Here is a 23,197-nt window from a genome sequence, read left to right on the forward strand (position 1 = left end):
TATTAAGGTGTGTTGTAAAATAGTAATAATTAAAAAAAAACAGTAAAAAGAAGAAAGGCGGTTATAAATTTGAACAATGGGATTTTGCTTTCGAGAAGCTAAAGTAAAATGCAAAAAGTGATTGACGCACTCCTAATTTTTTTTTTGAGTCATTCATATGGTATGCATCTCATACTATTATATGAATACTGTTGAATGTTAGTTGATTCGTTAGTGATCTTCTGAAAAAGCAGGCAAAACAAAAAGGAAATTACAGTTCTAGTTTGATAACAGAGTTTACACAAACATTAAAAGGATAGAAATATTATTACTGCTAATGCTTTTCTCTAATACGACTACTCACGATTCAAGATAGTTCGGTCCTTCGTAAGAACTTGTGGCACTTTAAAATTTATTTATTCGGTAGACTGCACAAATAATATCTGAAGACTATTAGTTGCCGTAAGGAAAGTGATGTTCAATATTGATTTTTATTTAATTTTTCTATAAAATACTGTACATAGTAATCATCTTCAGGAATGTTAACAGGAAAATTATCTCAGGTTCAGTTCCAATACGTCATGATTATTCGCTGTCAAAAATTCACAGTACCGAAGTTGAAAAGATTGATTTCCCAATCGGTCATTGAGCTAAAACTCAAGAATAAACATTCACAATTGAATACTTAAACGCGTAACTCAACTTTCGGCATCTGCCACCGCATTTTATGTGCTGTTTTAGAGCAAACAGAAATGCGCCTAAGTTATTCATTTTATAATTAATCTTCTTAATCTTTTACTTCGATTTGGATGTTGAATAGCTTTCAGTAGGTTTAAATTTTACTAAAAAACAACATCACATTGTGTATATACTTTCATTGTTTGTATTTGTAATTTGTATTGCATTTATCGTTTACCTTTTAATGGTTATGTTCGAAAAATCAATGACCAACCAATTTATATTCAGCCAAATGATCCTTGGATCAACTTGTCTGTTTATTTCAGAGCCATATCGAGGCTACCCTCGTTTTCCACCTTTATATTACAACCCGATTCGTATATACTATTTTTTGTTCCTGAATTCATGCACTAAGAACATTTTACCGCTCTTGCATTTCTTAAAATGCATTTTTCAAGCTGGTTTCTTTAAGAATTTTTCAAGCTGGTTTCTTTAAACATTCTTAAGTTCTTGATTACAAGAAAGAATTTTAGTGAGGATAAATGCTGTTACCTCTTTGTAAGCAGAAAGCCTTCCTACTTTATATCTGAAATCCTTTTTAAACATGTCGAGGAGATGATTGTTTTCAATAACTGAATTTCATGTCCTAGCGCAATAAAATACGTTGTCACGTTGAGGAAAGAATTTGTTCGTGCTCAAGGAAATCTGTATCTGTCAATCTGAAGTCAATCTGAAGCTGTGTTTTTAATACTTCATTAAATAAGTTCTCCTCTTCATATTACGTTAGTTTACAATAAAATAGTATCTTTACATATTTTCCGCCTAAAAATTTGTATCTCTTTAATCTTATGATTTATATATTCTTTAAAGGTTAAATGTTTTGCCCAAAGTTTTGAAGCTTCAGTGTTAAAATCTTTGAGGTATTAGATTCTAATTTGAAGTGTTCTAAGTGTAATTCTCATTTTTTTCCCTTTATCACCCAATCAAGAATTATGTTACGCTTTTAACTTGATTCCGAGTCTTAACAATGAAACTCTCTCTATCTAGACCTTAAGTTTTCCCAAAGAAGTCACAAGATTTTCATTTTTTTTAAGTACCAGTGTGATCAAATTACTTGGAAACTATGTACGAATAATTTTCAAAATGTAAAATCCTCAAGGGTTATTGAAGAGCGCATTGTTTCAAATTTGGAAAAAACAACAACTACAAAATACAAAAAGACCTGCAATCTATATGATACTAAAAATTTTCATTATAACTATTAAACTTTTTTTCTGGATGCAAAAGACAGGAGTATTAGTACTTTAGAATTTTTCAATCCTCAAATTATAGTGTGTTAAAAATCTACTTTATTTTTGACAGTCATGCTACAAAACAGCAGTTCTAATAAAATTTTGTTTAGTAGTCCAGGTAAAATGACATTTTAAGCCATTAATATTATACCGAGCAACACATTTATATAATACAGAAGATAAATGAAACATCGAATGAAATTATCGACATTTCGCAACTGTGATAATACATTGCAGTTCTGATTTATCAAACACTGAAAAAATAAACATGTTGAAGAAATTTAACTTCAAGGTGTTTAAAAACCTTTCTTTCTGATATAATTTTCAAGGATATCAGAAGGGTTTTAGTTCTGATTTGGATACTCTTAAGGTTAGTTTTATTCTCGTCACAGATATCTACAAACCAAACTCTCTAATCAAAGGACAGAAATAATAAATTATTCAAAATAACGTAAATGATAAAATATAATTACGAGTTTCGTCTTTTCCTAACAGTTCTTTAACAATCTACGGAATATGAAAATAACAATTATAGCAGTTCTTCATATAAGAAATGAAAGCATTAAAAACACATAATAGAGTCTTACCACAGCAAAATGGAAGTATAATATCCTGCTTTTCGATATTTTCCACCCCAAGAAAATCCCTCCATATTCTGACTTAAGTATTCAGCTATTGTTAGAATTGGGAATGGAAGGCCTTTAATTAAAGCTTCACGGAATTCAGTCTTTAGCTGGGTCGCTAGAGAATACAGGAAACAAAAAGATAATGATTCATCAAGATATTATGTTTGATTTTTTAAAATAAAAATTATCAAATTCTTACACATACAAACTGATTACCCTGGACGGTATAGTGGTTATTGGAGACTAACTGCTAGGTCGAAAATCAAGGGTTTGGGTGCGACTTGGCTATATATCGCATTCCCCCCTCCCCTATCTTCGCGGGTTGTGGTGCGCCCTCGGCAACCTTCTCGGTGATAAAATGGTTAGTATATCGATGGGATCCGTTATTCCCAACGAGCTGCCCCCCAAACAAATGTCTGAACCTTAAAAAAGATACACAGATCCCTTATGACGGTTGCCAGTTATTGACTCATCAGTTACCAGTCAATATTTAAGCAAAAAATATTTAAGCTTGCTGTATTTTAGTAAATTTGTAAAGATCTTAAGTCTTACTAACGTTTATTTTATTTTAAATCTTTACTATCACTTCTTATTTTCTACTTCCGGCAGAATTAAAAGCGTTAACTTATTTGTGCAAAATTTGTCTGGCGAACGCCAAGTACTTAAGTTGTGGCTTTTTGCCAAGCGAGAGAGAGGAAGGAGTTAGTCGAAGCCAGGCCGCTTACCTTAGAAGTTTTACTCAGTTGCTAGTTGCCTTCCAGGCCAGAGGTTTAATCCTCGTGATAATTTTAAACGTATTGTAGTGTTAACAGTTCTCTGTACTACATACGGCTTCCTGTTAATAACCGGCCAATCTTCCACGTTTATTATTCCAAAGTTAAGTTAGAGTTTAGTTAAATATTTTTATATTCTTACGTTCAGACCACAAGTAGTTGGTCTCTGTATTCCGAAGTACGGAAATTATTGTAAAGAGTGAAAAATAAAGGTTTTGTATACCCTTCCTGTGTATCTTGTCTACTTCCCACAGTTATTGAACAGAGCTTTAGTAAGCTCCCTGTTCCGAGTCAGGTCTTTGCATGTTTCCAAAGAAAGTAAGGCGGGACATTGAACCTGATAAATTAGCTGAATTATTCGATTCCGCAAGGGTAAAAGGTGGGCCAGCGCAAGAATCTGAGCGACCAATGCAACTGCACTGGGAGACAAAACTTTGTCCTACGCGAATAAACATACTACTGTTTAATAATATAAAAAATAGTATGCAAAAAAAAGCAAAAATTTACCTTAAAAAAATCCAATGTGGACACCAGATTATCTGATTGACCTCCTTGTAGGGCTATTCTATTATAGACATTTTTCTTTTTGGCTGCTCTTATTTAAACTTATTCCTCGAGTTATTCTAAATTAATTAACTAATCCCTCAAGGACAAGTTGAAAGTTACATCCAAAGAACTATTCGGCGGCTTAATTTAGGAGCGAAAGAGATTGCAAAAATGTCTAACGTCACTCTGTGTAGGTGATACCGTATTGCGAGCGAGGATAAAATGGAATTTAGTGATGACTGCTGAATCACTAAATTTTCTCATCAAATGTCGAAATTTGTCCAAATCGAGCAAATTTGTTAAGCAAATCGAGCAAACTGATTAAGAATAAAATCATGTAGCATTCATATAATGAATAGAAATTAGTAGGAAATTAATAGAACTTTAAGAATAGACAGAGTGATAGCATTTGCTTAAATTTTCTGTTTCACAATTTTGATATAAAACTCGCTATTGCTAGCAGCCCGTGATTTTATGTTAAGTCACACATGACCAACAATTTTATGATGACTAATTTTTTTCTTTTCTTTTTTGAACACATATTAAAAGTGTGAAACATTTGTATATGTAATAGGATGACATAGGGAAAGCTGCAACGAATTGGCAATGGTTCTCTGCGTTATAACCTGGAGAGATTTTATTGCGTTCTACGTATAGTTTTATTCCTGGGCAATGAATCCTGAGGAAAAATATTCCTTTCCATTTCACATCATTTCACGCTATGCACCCCAAAACTTTATACAGATCATAATTTTAGAACAATTGACAATAGCTGGCAGAGGCTAAGCAAGAAAATTAGCAACTTAACAGGAAGAGAGGCAGAAGCTAAAGTTCGCAGTTATCCAACATGGAAGCTAACCAAGAGAAAGTTTTGATTTAGGTTGCTTATTATTAAGAGAAAGGTTTCAGTTCTCGAAATTTTGAGTTCAGGTTCTGAATTAGCTACATCATCAGTGTTACGCAAGTTATATGAGATGGACTGATTTAGAAATGACGCAGTCCAGAAAAAAGCATTATTGTTTTTAGAATAGAGAGGGGTAATTAAGAGGTTACCAAGCTAGTTTAAATTATAATTTTGATTTATTTATTTTTTATGTTATAATTTTGATTTACCTATTTTTTATCTTACAATTTTGATTTACATATCTTTTATATTACATTTATATATACACTCATATGTAGATTTCTAACAATAACAACAACAGTTTTTTATGTAAATGCTGTTATTTTCATGAAATAATTTTCAAAAGTTAAAAAAAAAAAAAAAAAAAAAAAAAAAATTAATTCCTTTAGAATCCTGTCAGTTTTAAACTTCGCAAATACTACTTATGGAAATATCAAATCTCATGAAGTAGCTTGTGTTTCTTTTAGCGGTAAATGTGAAAAAGATGCAACAGATGGGAAAAAGATGCGGTAAATTTACCGTCATATTGAAATTTATCCATATCTGAGACACTGTTTCATTTGCCCAGTTTTTCGGATAATTTTATGGACATGAAATTCGCGGTGATATAACTCAGAGCTTAAAGTAAAACTTCCAATCGATCTACGTTTGTGTGATGAAATAGAAAACAATCTTTAATTTTTGTCAGTTAGCAAAGATAAATACCAATTTCCGCTTTAAAACAAAATAACTACTATAACTTTAGTGACAGCAAGGATGTACAGTTCCTTTCTCAAATTCATGAAAAACATTTTGAAATAGGTGTTCAAAGATCGAGGCCAATGGCAAAATAAATTTAAAATTACATTGCAACAAATGCGTAACGTTTCCTTGAAGGGAGACCTCAACAATTACATAACATCATTTAACCCAAAGAAAAAATCCACTCGATATTACAATAATATGACTTAAAATAATGGACTACAAGATATGATTTGGAGACCTTTGTCAAAAGAGTTAACAAAAATGAATGTACGCTTTATAAAACATAATTTTAATTAAATAAAAATTGTAAAATTCCAGATGGAATCAGTGTGTTATGAAGTATTGTTTAAATTCGGATCTGATAATTAAAAATATTCTTACCTTCGACCCAGTTGAATCTTTCATTGTAGTTTATTTCCTCACTATTCTTATGAATTTCATTTGCTGCAAAGAAAATATAGTAAAAGCAGATATTACGTTCGCTTAAAGCAGCTGAACCTAATAATTGCTTTAAACATTTAATTATAACAACTAAAATTTTACAAAAATAGAATAAATCTCATATACTTAGAACTGAAATGCGATAACATTTAAAAACAGTACGATTTTCCCAGTCTGCATTCTGTTTTAATGTGTATTTGGGTGGTGTCATTTAGTTTAGAAAATCCCTCCATAAGCATTTTAATAAATTTCAAGTTTATGATTTTCGATGATCAATTACTTCTGTTTCTGCTGTATGACATATTCAGATCGTACAGGCAAATTAATAACAAACTTACAGTACATAACAAATTTTGAAATAATACCATCTTTTTTTATTTGGAAGCACTGCTGAATTGAAGAAAAGGGCCATTAATCACCTTATGATCCAGATCATTTTGATAAAAGACCTAAACAAAATTTAATTATCTATGTGGTAAAAGAAAATCCTGTTGGCTATGGATGTTCATTCATAACAAAAGCAGATACGAGGAGTAACTAATTGGACCACGTATGACTTATTAAAAATTGAAAATCCATGCGATACCTAAAATTTAGTTACAAATGCAGTGTTTCATGTAAATCCTAAACATGCAGCTTCAGTACAATGCAGCATATAACATAGTCTTAAAATCTACTTTTAAATTAAAATTGATTGCAGAATCATTTCGTAACTTTAATGGTTATTGTAAAAGTAATTAAATTTTTTAATTATTCACTTTTCTAAACTTTTAAATTTTTTAACTGCTAACAATATTATAAAAATCTATTTTTAATATTTTACATGTCACCTGACCTCTACTTCAATAAAAAAGATTAGAAATTTCGAGAGCAGAACTGTTTCGAAAAAGTCCCATTTTAAAAAATAATTTCATCTAGCTTTAAAGTAACTCTAGAATACTTTATACACATACTAAATATTTTATTATTTACTGGCATGACTATAGGCACTTATAGCTCTTAACTATATATTATTACATAAAAATTCTGAATACACGAGCGCAAAATTATGAAATACCTTGTAATTCTTAATGCTGAATGACCTAATCACAATAAGAGATTTAAGTAATAACATAAAAAAAAATTAAGTGCACATTTAGAAAACAAACGATTTAAAAATCCAAGATTTATGGTTCCAAGGGTGTCAAACATTAAAGGAACAATAATCATAATAAATATAACATTAATGATATTGGATAAATGGAATGAAATTTCGTAACATAATGTCTATTTTACGGAATAATGCAAGAGGATTCGATCTCTCTGCAGAATAGTATGTAGATTTATTGCAAGATGTGCTTCTCTGGCACGTTGAAGAGAATATGTCACCCAGCGTTTAGATTCCGACTAAGAGGATGCGAGGAATAATACGATATAAAATTCATGATTAAATGGTGTACAATATAGAAGCTAGAAATTAAATAAACAGACAAAAAGCAGAAGCATATGGAGCCTAAAATTCCGAAATATATTTTCCAATATCTGGGAATGGTTCAGAGACACGACTAGTTTATCTCGGCGCCTAAAACCAAGGCTTGAAATATGCTGCTAACAATCTATCCCAGGAAATTGGATTGGCCCAAATCACCAAAAGAAAGAAGCAAATGACTGCTTCCCAAATTGGAGAAAATTTGTTACAGCTACAATATCTCAAATATTCAGACACTCTACGATTGAAAGGTATTCTAAAAGAAATTTGTATGAGAAAATACCATTCATTTATCCCTCCACTGACCCCAGCCTCGTAAATCGCCCAATTAAAATGACCCGTAAAGCATTATGTTTGAATTGGGTTACGGCAAAGCATAAAATAGCTATCTCAATGCCTCCGTACAAGACTCCTAAAGGAAACTGGATCGTATTCAGTTTTCACGTGGACAAAATCACGAAAATGTTCATGCAGCCAGGATTTATAACAGATGGAATGCATTATGACTGGAGCTAGGGTCTAGTCTAGGGTTTCTTTGGAAAGTGATTCTAGTGGAATTAAAAGCGCAATAATTCTATAATCATTGTAGCAAAAAATCTCTACAAAAGTGATAGACTTATAATTTGGGCGACGGAATCATCCTGAAAAAGAACACTGGTCTGTATATCTTTGTTCCTAGAATTACGACTGCTGATAGGTACTGTGAAGTTCTTGATCTTTGAGTGTAGCTTCTTAGAAGTTCAGTTCTTTACTCTAATAGACGATAATAATCGTCTCCATAGTGTCCTGTTGGTATTAGATTTCTTTGAAAGCGATGGAATGAACCGAATAGAGTGAACAGCGAATCACTAGTTGGTTTTAAATAAATTCAACAAAGTGAGAATAAGACATAGACTTATATTACTATAATCATCATTTCATATTCTGCAGAAGCTTTAGAATGCCGTTTAGCAAGAACACCTTTTTATTTTTCAGGTATTTCTAAAAAATCTAATCAAAAACATAAGAAACCTATGTGCAACTTGCACTTTGATCGATGACTGCTCGGTAATAAAACTAGGTCCAAACTTTAAAAAAAATGAATACCAAAATGCCTGTTATCTCAATTTGTAACTAAAATTTCTACATTTAAAAGTAATTAATTCTAAAAATCACGATTACACTTCAAAGATACGCCAGACTTAATTCAGGTAAAATTGTTGAGTAATTTAAATTTTTTTAATTTTCACCATAAAGTCAGTTGAGCTCTTTTATATTGTTCCTTTTAAATTCCTCTTCATTATGTTGTGAAACTTTTGAATACAATAAACAGTACTTTTTATAATATAGGAAAATAATGCCTTTTATTTTACGATATAAAAAGCAGCATATTTTATTTTACAATATAGTAAACAGTACATTTTAACCTTACAACAGTAAACATTACCTTCTGTTTGTTCCTTCAGATTCCAGTACACAAAAGACTGGTAATAATAATAAATGAAATGGATATAAAAATTTCTTAAAACAAGATTTCAACAAAAGAGAATAGAGAAAAACCAATGTAATTTCAGAATAGACTAAAATATTTAAAAGCAATGCATTGTGAATCTTTAATTTTTTATTACTTATATAAATGCACAAAGAGAATGCAAAAGTGCATCATGATCCCGGAAAAGCCGCGGGATTTGTAAATTTTATACATGTCCTCTTAATCCTAGCTTGTTTCGTAACGAAGTGGCGTAAAAGTCCGAAAAATGCTTCATTTTCGGGCACCAAACTATTTCGGTAAAAGCAACATTTACCAAAAACAAATGAATTTTTATTCCGTAGATGAAAAGTAAGAAATAAGAATAAATAAAGGAATAATAAGAGAAGATTCTTAAAATACAAACAGAAAAGCACAGAAATGGCGGCAATGAAAATGATAGGGATAATGGAACAACGAATGCGAAAAATGTAGTCAAAAACGTGAACCTGAAAGAAAAGAATATATAAAAGTATTCCAAGAAAGAAAATCAGAGAGAATCGAAAACAAAGCAAGAAAATTTTATGCGAAAATGTGAGAATTAAGAAAAACTAAGGAAGCAAACAGAAGTGCATGGAATGGGAATCAGAAAAGAGACTAAGAAAAACTTAAAATCAAAGAGATAAAAATAAAGAGTAGAAAAAGAACCATGTGGAACATACTTACAGATAACTACAACAAGTCTAAAATTTAGTCAAGGGAATAGAAATGTATCATAGGAAAAAAAAAGTATACAAATATCCATAGAAAACCTAAATTTCGTTTAAGTTGTAGACAACGTAAACAAACATGGTTTTTCTGTGCCATACTTCACACATTTCCTCCAGGGTGACAATACAGCCAGAAACGCCTTTAATGTGATATTTAAACTACCTTTTAATTTGAGCTAGCTATGTAAATAACAACTGAAAGACGTAAAAATGCATGACGATCTTATAGAACAGTAAATATATAATCAAAAAAACTTCCCCTATATAGGGAACCTCTAGCTCAACCAATTAAATGAAATTTCAGGTATTGTTATTTGAAGGTATGCGTTCGAGATTGTGACGATTTAAAAGAACAGAGCTCTCACGGCTACAATGAAAGAATTTTGAAATTTTCGAATTGCAAAACTCCCTTTTCTATTCGGAAAATTGATCAGCGCATTGAAAAACCATAAATGGTGTTGAAACGAAACACATATGACTAAAATTGCCAAACATTTCCAAAGGAAGAGTATTGTAAAGGACAAATGACAACACAGAAAGGAGTTGCATTGACTCACTTTGCATAATTCACAGGGATAGACAGAGGAAGCACTATTCACAGAACACCATGCGCAAAACATTGTTTGGGGAAGATCTTTAATAAGGAGCGTGGGAAGATAGTTTCTTCAGTCAGGTGTTCGTAAACGTGCTAACAAGTGTGTGTGTGTGTGTGATTATGGTAAAGCCTCGAGGGCTATCTGCCTAAGAGGAGGGATGCCTTCGTGGAGGACTTTCTAAGGGAAACTGGCTCGTATACACGTTACGCATGAGGAAAACGACGAAACCGCCCATGCAGCCCTCCCGTTCGCGGGATTCGAACCTCGGACCGAACTACCAGTGTTCAGCGACTTTACCGCTCGGCCGCTGGTGGGCCAACGTGCTAACAAGAGAACATTTACAGGAAAACGAGGTGAATTGATAAAGTTCTTTTATCTGAATATGCTGCTGAAGCAGTGCGAGTTTATCGGCGAAATCATAAGCTAAGACGAGACCCATGTTTCGTAAAAATTGTACATGATTTGGAAAACACAAATTGAAGAAACTTGATGCACTTGTGACAGACCGCGATCCAGATGACCATGAATTCTCGTTGAAGTTGTTGCAAAAGCTACAATTAAAGCAGATCCATTGCATGCTAATGTTACGGCGAAACACCGAAATCTGGAGAATGTCGACTTTCACCGGTGAATGTCAGCATTAACATAGTCTCTTAGTGTATGTCCGAAATATTTTCTAAATACTCTTATTTCTGACTTACACCGGTCAATGTCGACATTCACTATGTACTAATGGTGAATGTTGAACATATAACAATATTATATTTTCTTCTCCATAATTCAGTCGCGAATGAACGCACTTGAGACTTGAAATAAGAACTTAAGAACATGAGAACCTAAAACACACAATACATTCAAAATGAGAAAGGAAAATAATAGAAGTTAAAAACTTACTTAATTATACAGTACGTTCTAAATGAGAAAATAAAATAACAGTAATAAAAAACTTATTAAATTATGTGATTCAAATCTTATTTATTGCAACAACTTAAACTATTATGGCAATTTACGGCCTCTCTTTTCGACTTTCACCAGAGCATATCTGTGATTGTCGACATACACCGGTGAGAGTCCGAATATACAAGAATGTAGTGAAATATTCGGTCTTTCACCGACGTATTTGGTGAATGTTGATATTCTCCGGTGAAAGTCGACATTCTCCAATTTCGGTCTTTCACGGTAACACAAGTACAAGAAATGTTAGCAGTAGTTTGAATAAATAGAAAATTACAGTTATAAAACTTGTACTCTCTTTTCTGTAGATGTTTCCTAATCGATTCCAGCGCGTTCAAATGTTATAGCCTGCAGACGAGCAACAGCGTGTCGACTTTGCGAATTTCTTCCATTCTGAAATCCTTCTCATCAAGTATGATGAAGTTAGCAGGTGGCTGGGCTGCTGTGGATATTGTAGACGAATGGGAAACGTAAACTCAAAGAACTGCATTCACTGGGCTAACGAAAATCTTAACGATATGGCATCACCACATTTACACGAAGCTAAAATAACTGTAGTGCGGCATTGCAAGCACATTCGCTCTTGGTTCATACTTCTTCGAAGAGATCACTTTCACAGGTATGAAAGAGTGCTCTATTAAAAGTACTCGGTATATAACACTGCTGAATTGTGAAATTCCAGAACTGCAGCAGCAAAATGTCATTAATGACATTATATGGATGCAAGATGATGCTCCTCCACACGTTGCTACATGTGTTCGGCAAATGCTGCAACATCACTTTGGAGATAGACACATCTTTACAGTTTCGTGGCCACCGCAATCCTTTGAGCTCACTCCGATGGATTTTGGTATGATCTAAAATCTAAGATGTACACATCAAATCCACGAGACTTGTCAGAATTGAAAGGTGCCATACAACGTTAAGTTACGCTGCTTGCTCTTGCGATATTACGTTCGCCATTGTTATCAACAATTTTCAGCATGCATTGCTTTATCCAAATTGGGTTGGGCCACGTTAAAAACTTGTCATTCCAATAACAGTCTTTTTCCCTCTCTTGTGTTGCCATTGGTCTTTTGCAATGCTTTTCTTTGCAAATGTTTCATGGCAGTTTTCGTCATATGGATATCATTCTAATGCTATTTATTGTTTTTCAATACGCCGATCAGTTTGCGCAGGAAACAAGTGGATGCTGCCTTATGAAAATTTTCGATATGTTTTCAATGTAACCGTAATCGTGAGAGCTCTATTGTTTTAAATCATCACAATATCTGAAATTTCATTTCGATTGGTTGGGCGTATACGCCGCTCGGAGTTTATATATCAGGGAAGTTTCTTTATGATCATGTATATATGGAAAGAGACTGGGAGATATACGCTAAGATTGTGTAATGTATGCTCAGTGAAAGAGAAAAAAACAAAAATATAGGAAATATTCATTAATTAAACTCAATAGCTATGCCACAGCCCTGCAAGTCTGGGCGGGGGTGATTTTGAGGATGATTTTATAAGTAAAACCTCTCATATTAGGCTATATAGGGACCTTACAAGAAGCATAAAGGAAGAGCGAGAAAGAGCAGAGAGACTCCCAACAATTGACAGACGGGAGCAAATAGGCACATATTAATGCGTGAAGAGCAGAAGCATACGGAGACAAATCAGCATGTAATATGTAAACAGAAAGACACATCTAGAGATTCAAACATACAATGACAGTGACAGAAGTAAGCATACAGACACAAATAAAAACGCAAGCGGACAAAAGAAGAGACACACAATAGACAGACAAAAGAAGAGACACACAATAGAGAGACAAAAGAAGAGACACACAATAGACACATTCAAGAAAGACATTACAGCGATACAGACGGAGAAGTGCACATACAGAAAAAAATAGAAAGAAATGCATAAACATAGAGAGACACACTTTGATAAATAAAGACATATCTTCTGTTTTATACATATATATATATATATATATATATATATATAAGAAATAAATAATGGAGCAAAATATAAATGACTAATAGGAATATTTAGCATATATAAAGCACTAATAGCATATATAAAGAGGCATAAGTAGATACAGAAAGAAACGTTTTTAACCAGGCATAGCCTCACAAAATGAAAAAAAGCACTATTCATAAATTTAATGAATGTTTAAGAAATTCCGTGGCGTCTTTTTATTAATTTTAAACATTAAATTGAAAAATGGTGTATTGATTTTTGCATTAAGTTATAAGAATGTATTCGATTTACATTTTCGAATGCCAGACTCAGCAGTGGCTTAAGTATAGGCAACATAGGCATCCGCCTACGATCCCAGCCTGTCGTAAGTCGCCAACTAAGTTGTTCTAATGAGCAAGAAGTAAATAAAAGTTCATTTCGCTTAGAAATTTTAATATGTTTAATTTATAAAAAGACACCCATTAAACTGATTTCTTAGGGCACCGACAATACCTGAACCTTGACTTAACAAAGTATTTCATAAAAAAAACCTTTAAAAATTCTCTTATAATTTATTTTTAAATTTAAGATTATTTTTAAAGTTTCATGAACTGAACCAAACTGTTTCTCTTTAATATTCAAATATAAAGTTCAGTGAGCAAAAATTAACCACTTTTTCTAATTAAAGGAATAAAAAGCTATTCTAACATAGGAGACTTTATTTTAAAAAAATATATTCATACTTAAAAAGAATTTAGTAAAGAAGTTCGGAGGTATTTTAAATATTAAGTCGTATTTTGCATGGCACTGAGATAACTTTATAATCATCTGGGATGTTTTATAATTATTTGAAAATGGGTCCTGTTACTAATAATAGGGAGATGTTTGCTTTGGGAAAGTATACTGCTTGAGCAGTTAAAATAAATTGAGGTACATTATTAATATATTACATAAATCATAAATACATCCAGCAGCTAGGAAAGAACTAAGCTATCCAGCAGCTAAGAAAGTTGAAATAGCCAGAATTTAGTAATTTGACAGGTTTCGCAAATGAGAGTTCTAGCATAACAAAAGGCAAGAAAGAATATAAGAAATATAATCATATTTATTTATATAACCTACCTTGTAGTGTGACATTAACACTTTCGAGTCCAATTCTGACACGTATGTCAGCGTAGAGTTTTTCTCTGGAGAAAGCACGGTAGGGTGTGCTAATGGAGGCTTCTGAAACGTGCCAGTCTGTGCCATAGTTGGCCACTGAAATGCATAAGGTTATTACATACACACAAATTTCATAAGAAAAACTGCAACAATGAATAAGGTGAATCTTCTGCCAGTATGAAGTGATTTCGCTCATATCTTTTTTAACCTGATAATTTATATATTTTTCATAAATTGTTCAATCGAATACCTAATTTAAAGACTTATTAACGAGTTTTAATCATAAGAGTTTAATGGTTTTCAAAATTTTCTTCAGTGTTTTAAAATAAAAGCTTTTTTCTATTTGACAAAATTGTTGTCACATTCATAACATTTTAGTTAAATATTTAATTTATTACCGAGCTTAATTTGTAAGTTTCGTGGAGATGTATTACTTTTGTGAAAATGTTTTAAAGTGAATAGATTACTATCTTAATTCTTGTATAAAATACACTCTCAAGGAAATAAAAAAAAAAAAAAAAAAAAAAAAAACAACGCACCAAGAAGGAGTTATCCGAATGGGACGAAAATCGGTAGAAGAGATGTACATGTACAGAAAAACAAATGATTACAGTTTGAGAAAAATTTGACAATTTATTGAAGTGACAGAGTTTCACAAAGTGAAAAAGGCAGTAACGCGTTTGTCCACTCTGGCCCTTATATGCAAGCAGTTATTCGGCTTGGCATCGATTGATAGAGGTTGCGGATGTCCTCCTGAGGGATATCATGTCAAAATCTGTCCAACTGGCGCGTTAGATCGTCAACATCCCGAGCTGGTTGGAGGGCTCTGCCCATAATGCTCAATAGGAGAGAGATTAGGCGACCTTGCTGGCCAAGGTATTGTTCGGGAAGCACTAAGGCAAGCAGTAGAAACATGTGCAGTGTGGGGGCGGGCACTATTTTGCTGAAATGTAAGCCCAGGGTGGCGTGACCTGAAGAGCAACACAACGGACCTTAGAACTTCGTCGACGTACCGCTGTGCTGTAAGGTTGCGACGGATGACAACCAAAGGGGTCCTACTATGAAATGAAATGGCACCCCAGACTATTACTCCTGGTTGTCGGCCTGTCTGCCGGAAGACAGTCAGGTTGGTATCACATCGCTGTCCGGGGCGTCTCCAGACTCGCCATCGCTGGTCATCGGGGCTTAGTTCAAAGCGGGACTCATCACTGAAGACTGTCCTACTCCAGTCACTGACATTCCAGTGCAGATGAGCCCGACACCACTGCAAACGGGCTTGACGTTGTACAAAGGTCAATGGTAGTCGGCGCAAGGGGCGCCGTGACCTTAGCCCCCTTTCTGTGAGCCGTCTATGAATGGTCCTTGTGGTCACTGAAGCACTAGTTGCACGTACAATCGATGATATGATGCATCTGGGGCTGTGAGTGCCGCTCTGGCGATTGCTCGGTCTTCACGTTCTGTCGTTTCTCTAGGCCTACCTCTTCCTTCTTGACGCTGTGTACAGCAATGGTTCATCCATTCCTGCCAACATCGTGTGATAGTGGCATCGCTCCTGCTCAAATGTCGAGCTTTTCGCCGATAAGACCAACCGGCTGCTTTGAGCCCACTACACGACCTCTCTCAAATTCTGACATCTGCGCATATTGTTCGCGCACCTGTATGCGAGGCATAGTTACTGTCCACCAGAGTACACGGAATGAAATTCGTGAAGAATTTATAACCTGAAATTGTAATTTCTCCTCTTAAATATCCTGCCAGTTGCGCAGATCAGATGCGCTGTAGCGACAATCGTTCATTCATTGGCATCCAAAATGTAAAATTTTGCGTTTTCCGTCGAAACCTGTATGCATATCAATGTGCTTTATATCTTCTCGGTGCGTCTTTTTTTTTTTTTTTTTTTTTTTTCCCTCTAAGAGTGTACATTATTCTTTATTTGACTAAACGTAAACTATTCAAAAGTAGTTTACAAAAAAAGCGGTACTAGAAGAAGAAATTATGATCATGTAACAGACTGAATCAAAAATACGGCTTCAGGTTTGAAATAAATAGAGTATGTTACTATATATCTAGAGCAGTGGTTCCTGACCCTTTTAATGATAAGCATTTCTTAAATCTGAAAATAAATTTTCGTACCCCTTGAAAACATTTTTCTATTTTTTTAAATTTAGGAAATTGCATTTACTGCAAGATAATTTGTTTATTGAAAAATAAATATACATCTATATACATAAACAAAACAATGTATCAATTTTTAATAACCGTGCTGCTGTTATTTATTAATCACAATAATTATGAAGCATGGTTACTTTTTTTTTGGAAGAGCATTTAAGTCTTTTCTAGCTTTTGTTTTTATGTGCAAAGATGATGAATATCTAATTTTATGCCTATTGGCAAACACTAAAAATGTCTGCAATGCCTCTTTTGCCAGTTGTTCTTAAGGTTCTAGTGCGTGATCAGTGTTGTTACAAAGTCCAGTTTTTCATTTCATTTGAATATGTACATTGGTTCGTATTTCAGTAAAATTATCTTTTAGTACATCCCAGATCATCCATAGAATTTGAGTCAAATAGAAATCGATCCAGTGTCCACATTCGAACTTTGCTAATATTTCGAATGGTAAAGTATCCAAAAAATAATTACATTTATAAAGGTATACTGCAGCTTCAGAAAAAAATATTAATTTCTTATTTTTTAAGCTTTTTTTAAGATTATTATTTTATTTTTCAGAAAGATTTAAAGCAAAATATTTTGCAAAATTCCCATTTTCAATTCATATAATTTTACCAGCTCCTCAATTATCGCGAGACATTTTCGTTTTCTAGCTCACAGATATGCTTGATTAGAAGATTCAAAAATAGGCTTTTGAATTATTATAACATCAAATTTTCTGATAGTATCACTGATATCAAATCATGCCTACAGGATTCAAGATGTTAAGACTAAGCCTTCTGGATTCATTACTGTGCTGTTTGCTGAAATGCTCTTATAATCTGATACTTTAAAGTAGGAGTTTGAAAATATCCTGCGGCATAAAATGCATTGGGTACCATTTTTTTATTGTACAAGTGAATAAGCAATCTAACCGTGTTTCTACGAATTTTTCCAATATAGAGAGTGCAATTACAATAAATAAAATAATAATTTTTCTTCATCGTACCAGTATGAGTCAATGATTAATGTTGGTAATGTAAATCAAATTCGTGTTCTTTTCTATGTGAAATCACTTCGTTAACGTTCATGCTCGGAGTATACGAAAACGTCCGCATATTACTTTATTTCCTATCGCACTGCTATTGAAAAAGGCGTGGCTACCGTACTGTAATACGCAGAGGAAAAAAAAACCTTTCTTAGAAATAGGTTATAAAATATTCTGTCAATGCATTCATGTTTTAACAGAACAAAATTTAAGCATGATTTCAGTACTCATAAATAAGAATAAACTAACTAGTAATAAAGATAAATTTCACTTGAATGAAGCAGCTAGAATGGGATATGAAGCGCAAAGAAAGCAAGACATTTAATTTTTTCCAAACGACTGAAGGAAAATGTCGCAAACCACACAATATATAAGCCGCTTTTTAGAATTTACAGCACGTGTTATTGAATTAACATACTAGAACTGCAACAGCAACCATTAGCACATTTCTATAAAAATGACTTGCCTTATCGATTTTTGTTAATGAAGGAGGGAAGAATAAAGTATAGCAAACATGAGTGTCACTCTAAGAAGGATAGGAAACAGAATGAATGATTTGCTATTTCTATTAGTTTTACACTATTTAGATTTACTGTAACATTTCAAGTCACCCTTTCTTGTGAGTAGTTTACGTATTTTTTTTTAACTGTGTACTTCTTCCTACTGTGCTTTAGGGTAGCAAATGGAGTATACTTAGAAAACTCTTCTGTATCTTAACTGTGTCCCTGTCTTTACTGTATCTGAATTATATCCCAGGATGGCGAAGTAGCGTCCTCTAGAACTGTTTACCTGTGTACCCTAATACTGCCATTACACAATGTGATCAAACGTGTAGCCATATTTTTGACTCATCCTGCAGTATAAGAAACAATAATGAGTTAAAAATTAAACCGAAAAGTGAATGGTTAAATTTAGTAATATATGATGATGACGAGAACGATATCCGTAGAGAAAATAACTAAAATAAAACTTGATAACTTTGTATTTAGAGATCCTATGACATTAGCTTCAGAGTGATGGAGATTGGAAGAAATAGAAATATCATGGCATAAATGAGATAAAACGTAGAATAAGATTACTATAAGATGAATTAAATAATAGGTTGGCATTCCTCACTGTTTGAATTGCTAATATTATAGCTATTGAGAAAATCAGAAACAAAATGGGACGCAGTTCTGAACAGAACAAAATGAGTTAATATAATATTAGATGAAGAAGCACCATATGTAGATAATTTTTTCTATTGAAACCACAAATATGTACTTATATTCAAAAGGTTATTGAATCAGTTATCTTACGTGCTCAAAACTTGCAATAATTAAATTATGCACTTAAAGGGCATCTCTGATGGAGAAATATGTGACGCAGCATCATTGAGTAGTTAGATGGAATGAAGCTAAAAAGCACCTTTCGACCATATGGCATCATACGGCACTTTGGGCACAGGACGTCTGACCAAAGAAGCTTTGGGTCCTTTAACCATAAATATATTTTTGTCATATAATAACTGTTGCATTGACTAAATTTCTCACTCTCTGATCCCACAGCTCTTTCTCATCAACATTGTAAGGAAATAATGTTTCATACAATCAAGTTATACAAAATGATGAGAGGAAAACTTTATAACAGATAACAAAAGCAATATTCTATCAGTTCTTCAAGGTATGTCAAAAGAATAGGAGAGAGAGTATGTATTTTGATGGATGTTTCTTTGAAGGTGATTGGGCGATCATTTTTTAAATTTAAAATAAAATTAAAATAAAAACTTTAAGAGTTAAGTTGCTGGAACATAGCAAAGTTCACGAAGGCTACTTTCCTTTGGGAGATATATCTTTATGAAGGACTTTCTAGGAGAAACTGGCTTGTATTAAGTTACACACGGAGTACATCAAGCAAACCAATTATGAAGCCAGCCCATTTGCCTGGGATCCAACCATGTCCAACTCCCAGTATTCTGCGGTCCATGCTATTACCGGCATTGCAATGCCTTGACAGCTTTCAGTAAAGGAATATACGAGAGAAGAAGCAAAAATAGTGGCACAGACAAGTACCTATCAGCCACTGAATTAGGAATCATTGTGCAGAAGAAAGAACACACAGCGGACGCAATCTCAATCACTGTTTAATCGATTTATGGCAAATTATACCAAGACTATTTAAGGAAGGGCAGAAAGAATGCTTTCACCATGTTGGTTCCAAAGAAAACTGGCTGTTAAACCGATAGCACTTGAAGAAAATCACGAAAACAAAATTCTCCTATTCACCGAGAATCGAACTAAGTTTTAGCTGTCTTATTCGCTCGTTTGGTGGAGACAGTCAATATGAAAAAGAGTAAGGAATTGGATAAATACGCTAGCACGCATATCATGCCTTTAATACAATTGCTTCAAACCCAGAGTTACTAATCGTTGTGATCAGATCGGACGTATATGCACTTCTTCAGAACTCGAGAAACACCCTCAACGTTCAGTTAATAAAAAGCTGATCCAGGGTGCTCATACACCCAAAGTTGCATTGTCGTTAACATTTGCAAAGAACTGAATGGACAAACATAGAGGACCGTAACCTCAGAAGTGAGTTCTATGTAATACGCTGTCAGTAATTGTTTTTAAAACTTCTCCCGATCTATAACGTAGCTGAAGTACTTCCAAAGAATTGAAACTATTACGATCTGTGTTTAAACAAATACATTATTTTCCATGAAAAACCAGAATCACTTATCAGATATTAGAAGGATCGTGAATAATCACTGAAAGATTTCAAAGTTCTGAAACCCGGCATCTTACTTTGTGCTAACAGTCAGTAGAGGATTGCCTGGAAATTCCAAGGAACGATGGACAAAAGATTGTTTAGTGAACACAACTCAGAGTTTAAGAACTGTTAAGTTATGAGCTTGAGAGAAGTTTAACACATCTCAAGAGCGCAGTAGTCAAGATATCAGTCCAATAATCACATACCCATTATTTTCTGTTGCCATTGAAATAAAATTCATCATTTCATTCATTTTTTAGTTTTCATAATCATTCACTCAGTTCATTCTGATAATTTAATAAACATTTTCTCGTTCATTCCTTTTATTCATCTAATAGTTTCATTCATTTCTTGTCCTTCGTTCAGTTCATTCTTGTAATTCATCTAAAAATTTTGTAGGGTTTATATTTATTTTAACTAACATTTATTTTAAGTTTAAACTATCTTTCCTGTCAAGCCTTACTTTCCCCTAGAACTGCCAATGCCAGAATATGTAAATTTTAGTAGAACGCGCAAGCATTCAAATTATCAGCGGAAGTATTCTGATTTAAATAGGAAGGAAACAAGTTCGGTGTGTGATATTCTTACTTAGCGAGCGCGGAGGTAGTTAGCGAGAATTGAAGAACCCCGCGTTGCGGCCTAGGTGCTTGGCGGGAAGTAGTGGTAATCGTTCCAGTGAGCTTCAAGTCTGCTGAATTAGCAGCGGTATTGTAAAACGCGGTGAATTAGTTATTTTAGAGAGCCTCGTAGTTAGAATCTTGTCTTTAGTTTCTTTTCAGGTTATTATTTTTATTTGACTGCCGAGTTGGCACCGTCTGTAAGCGTCAAGAGCACGCAATTGTAATTTATTACGTTGAATAAAAAGGGACTTAAACCCTTCACAAGACTCTATCTTTTATACAGTTTTCACAGCCACCCCTTGGTTGCGTGCAAGTTGGAGGCGCGCAACGTTATAATTTTACCGATCCATAATCATACATTTCATTCACTCATAAATCATTCATTGAATTCATTCTTTTAGTTTATCTAAAACTTGCTGTTGATTAACAGCCACTCGAGTAAATCCACTCTTTTAGATCATCAAACGATACTCTTTCTATTTATTCAAATTTTAATGAAGTAATTTATTTTTCCTAAAAATTCTATTAATTTATTTCTTTGTTATTGTAATTTGGTTAAATATTAGTAAATTATTCCTCTGCTTTTATTTTACATAAAACTTTCTTCTCGCAAGAGACTAAAAATTCTATTAATTTATTTCTTTGTTATTGTAATTTGGTTAAATATTAGTAAATTATTCCTCTGCTTTTATTTTACATAAAACTTTCTTCTCGCAAGAGACTACATTTTCCCAGCAATTATAATAATCTAACTTTCATTTCCTTCTTCTCTTTTGTTATTTAGAAATAATCAAAAGGGTTTGAAGAATAGTTAAAGCAGCATTCCGTAATGTCATTTGGACATTCTAAGATGTTGCCTAACTGTTCTTATAACTTCAAAATTATCAAGAAATGTTTACAGAAGATTTCAAAAGAATATAATATCTGATATTTGATCTTCTGTTAAAAGTGATGATTTTTTAGTTCTTAGATTTTTTCTAAAACTGCGCACTTCTCATTTCATTAGCTTTATTTGAAGCATTCTCCCTCAACACACGTGTCTTAAGTTATGTTGACTTATATTTATAGAGCAATGATACTGAACTTTTATTAGTTATATTTATTACTTTTATTGTTTCCTCTTACACCTTCTGTTCGAAAGTTTTTCTTAGACTGTTCTCCTACAATCATGTCCTTCCCTCAAATAAAACATAAAATTAAATTATTCTTATTTCAGTAGGCTAAAAGGGCACACACATATTTAAGTTTTATTATATTTAATATTTATACATATATTATTTATAGGCTCATTGATATATTATAAATTATTATGATTATATTTAATAAGGGTTAATAAAAAAACTTCTGATTTCACTCAAGTCCCAAGTTATAATCTTTTCATTGCTTTTGAGGCGTGTAATTTCTACCATCATTAACTGTTTTTGTAGTGAAAGTTTTATCACAATTTGGATTTATCATTCTGAGAGTGCATTCTTCCCTTAGAATTATTTTAGAACTCACTAAATTTCTGATATGACTGCTGATTTCTCCTGGGCACTTAAATAAGAATTTTCATAGTTAAATAGAACCTTTACGATTCAATGATTAGCTTAATGTAATTTATGATCACACGGATAAATTTTAATTGTATACCACAAAAAGATATTACGCAATAGAAAGAATAAAGAGTTGAATTAAGCAACAATACTTCTGCCAGATTCATCTACTTTGATCGCATAAAAATTGTAAAAATTGTGTCATTCAGTATACAATCTGTGATTATGTATGAAGTTTATCTGAAATGATGTCAAGTTTCTTTCCTCGTTTTATTCTAATAATAATTAATTATTATTCCTTACTTACTCTTCTTTCTCAGAAATAAGTTAATTCAAAATAAAAACAATAATTTAATACAAGTCATTGGCTTTAACCTTTCTATTAGAAAATTATTTTACTTTGATATATCATGTTTGTTACTAAGACCCTAAAAAATCTATTACTTATTTATTTCAATTTTTAATCTTACATTTTGAGGAGTAATTTTTCTTTGACAAATTGTATTTTTCAATCCTATTCAGTTCTCGAGTAACAAAATTTTAGACCAAATAGTTTTATAATAAACATTTCCATTTAGAATTTGCAAAGCCGCTATAATACATGTATAAAAGGATTAGAAAATTACACCGGAAGAATTTTTACAGCTTCGATGCATCTCCGATCACTAAAGATTAAGATTTTTTTTTAACGAATTGTGAATGGTGTGCAGAAAAAAAAGTCTTCAATTCGCACGGAATTTGATAGGATTTGAGACAGAGCATTGAATGG

The 23,197-nt window shown here is 33.0% G+C and overlaps 1 protein-coding gene across 4 annotated transcripts in view; it reads right to left on the reverse strand.

Annotated features, from left to right (window-relative positions):
- The window catches only part of LOC118181918 (dual oxidase maturation factor 1-like), a 91,894-nt gene that overhangs the window by 13,470 nt on the left and 55,227 nt on the right, over positions 1–23,197 (reverse strand). For all 4 annotated transcript variants that reach the window (XM_085822425.1, XM_085822424.1, XM_085822423.1 and 1 more), the window contains exons 4-6: positions 14,288–14,422; positions 5,924–5,986; positions 2,537–2,690 (exon numbers count right to left, since the gene is read on the reverse strand). In XM_085822425.1, the coding sequence (XP_085678551.1) occupies positions 2,537–2,690; positions 5,924–5,986; positions 14,288–14,422 (352 nt within the window). The remainder of the gene's footprint in view (positions 1–2,536; positions 2,691–5,923; positions 5,987–14,287; positions 14,423–23,197) is intronic.

Source organism: Stegodyphus dumicola, chromosome 8, assembly GCF_044657685.1.
Source record: "Stegodyphus dumicola isolate Sdum_Otavi_A_Nest chromosome 8, ASM4465768v1".
NCBI lineage: Eukaryota > Metazoa > Arthropoda > Arachnida > Araneae > Eresidae > Stegodyphus > Stegodyphus dumicola.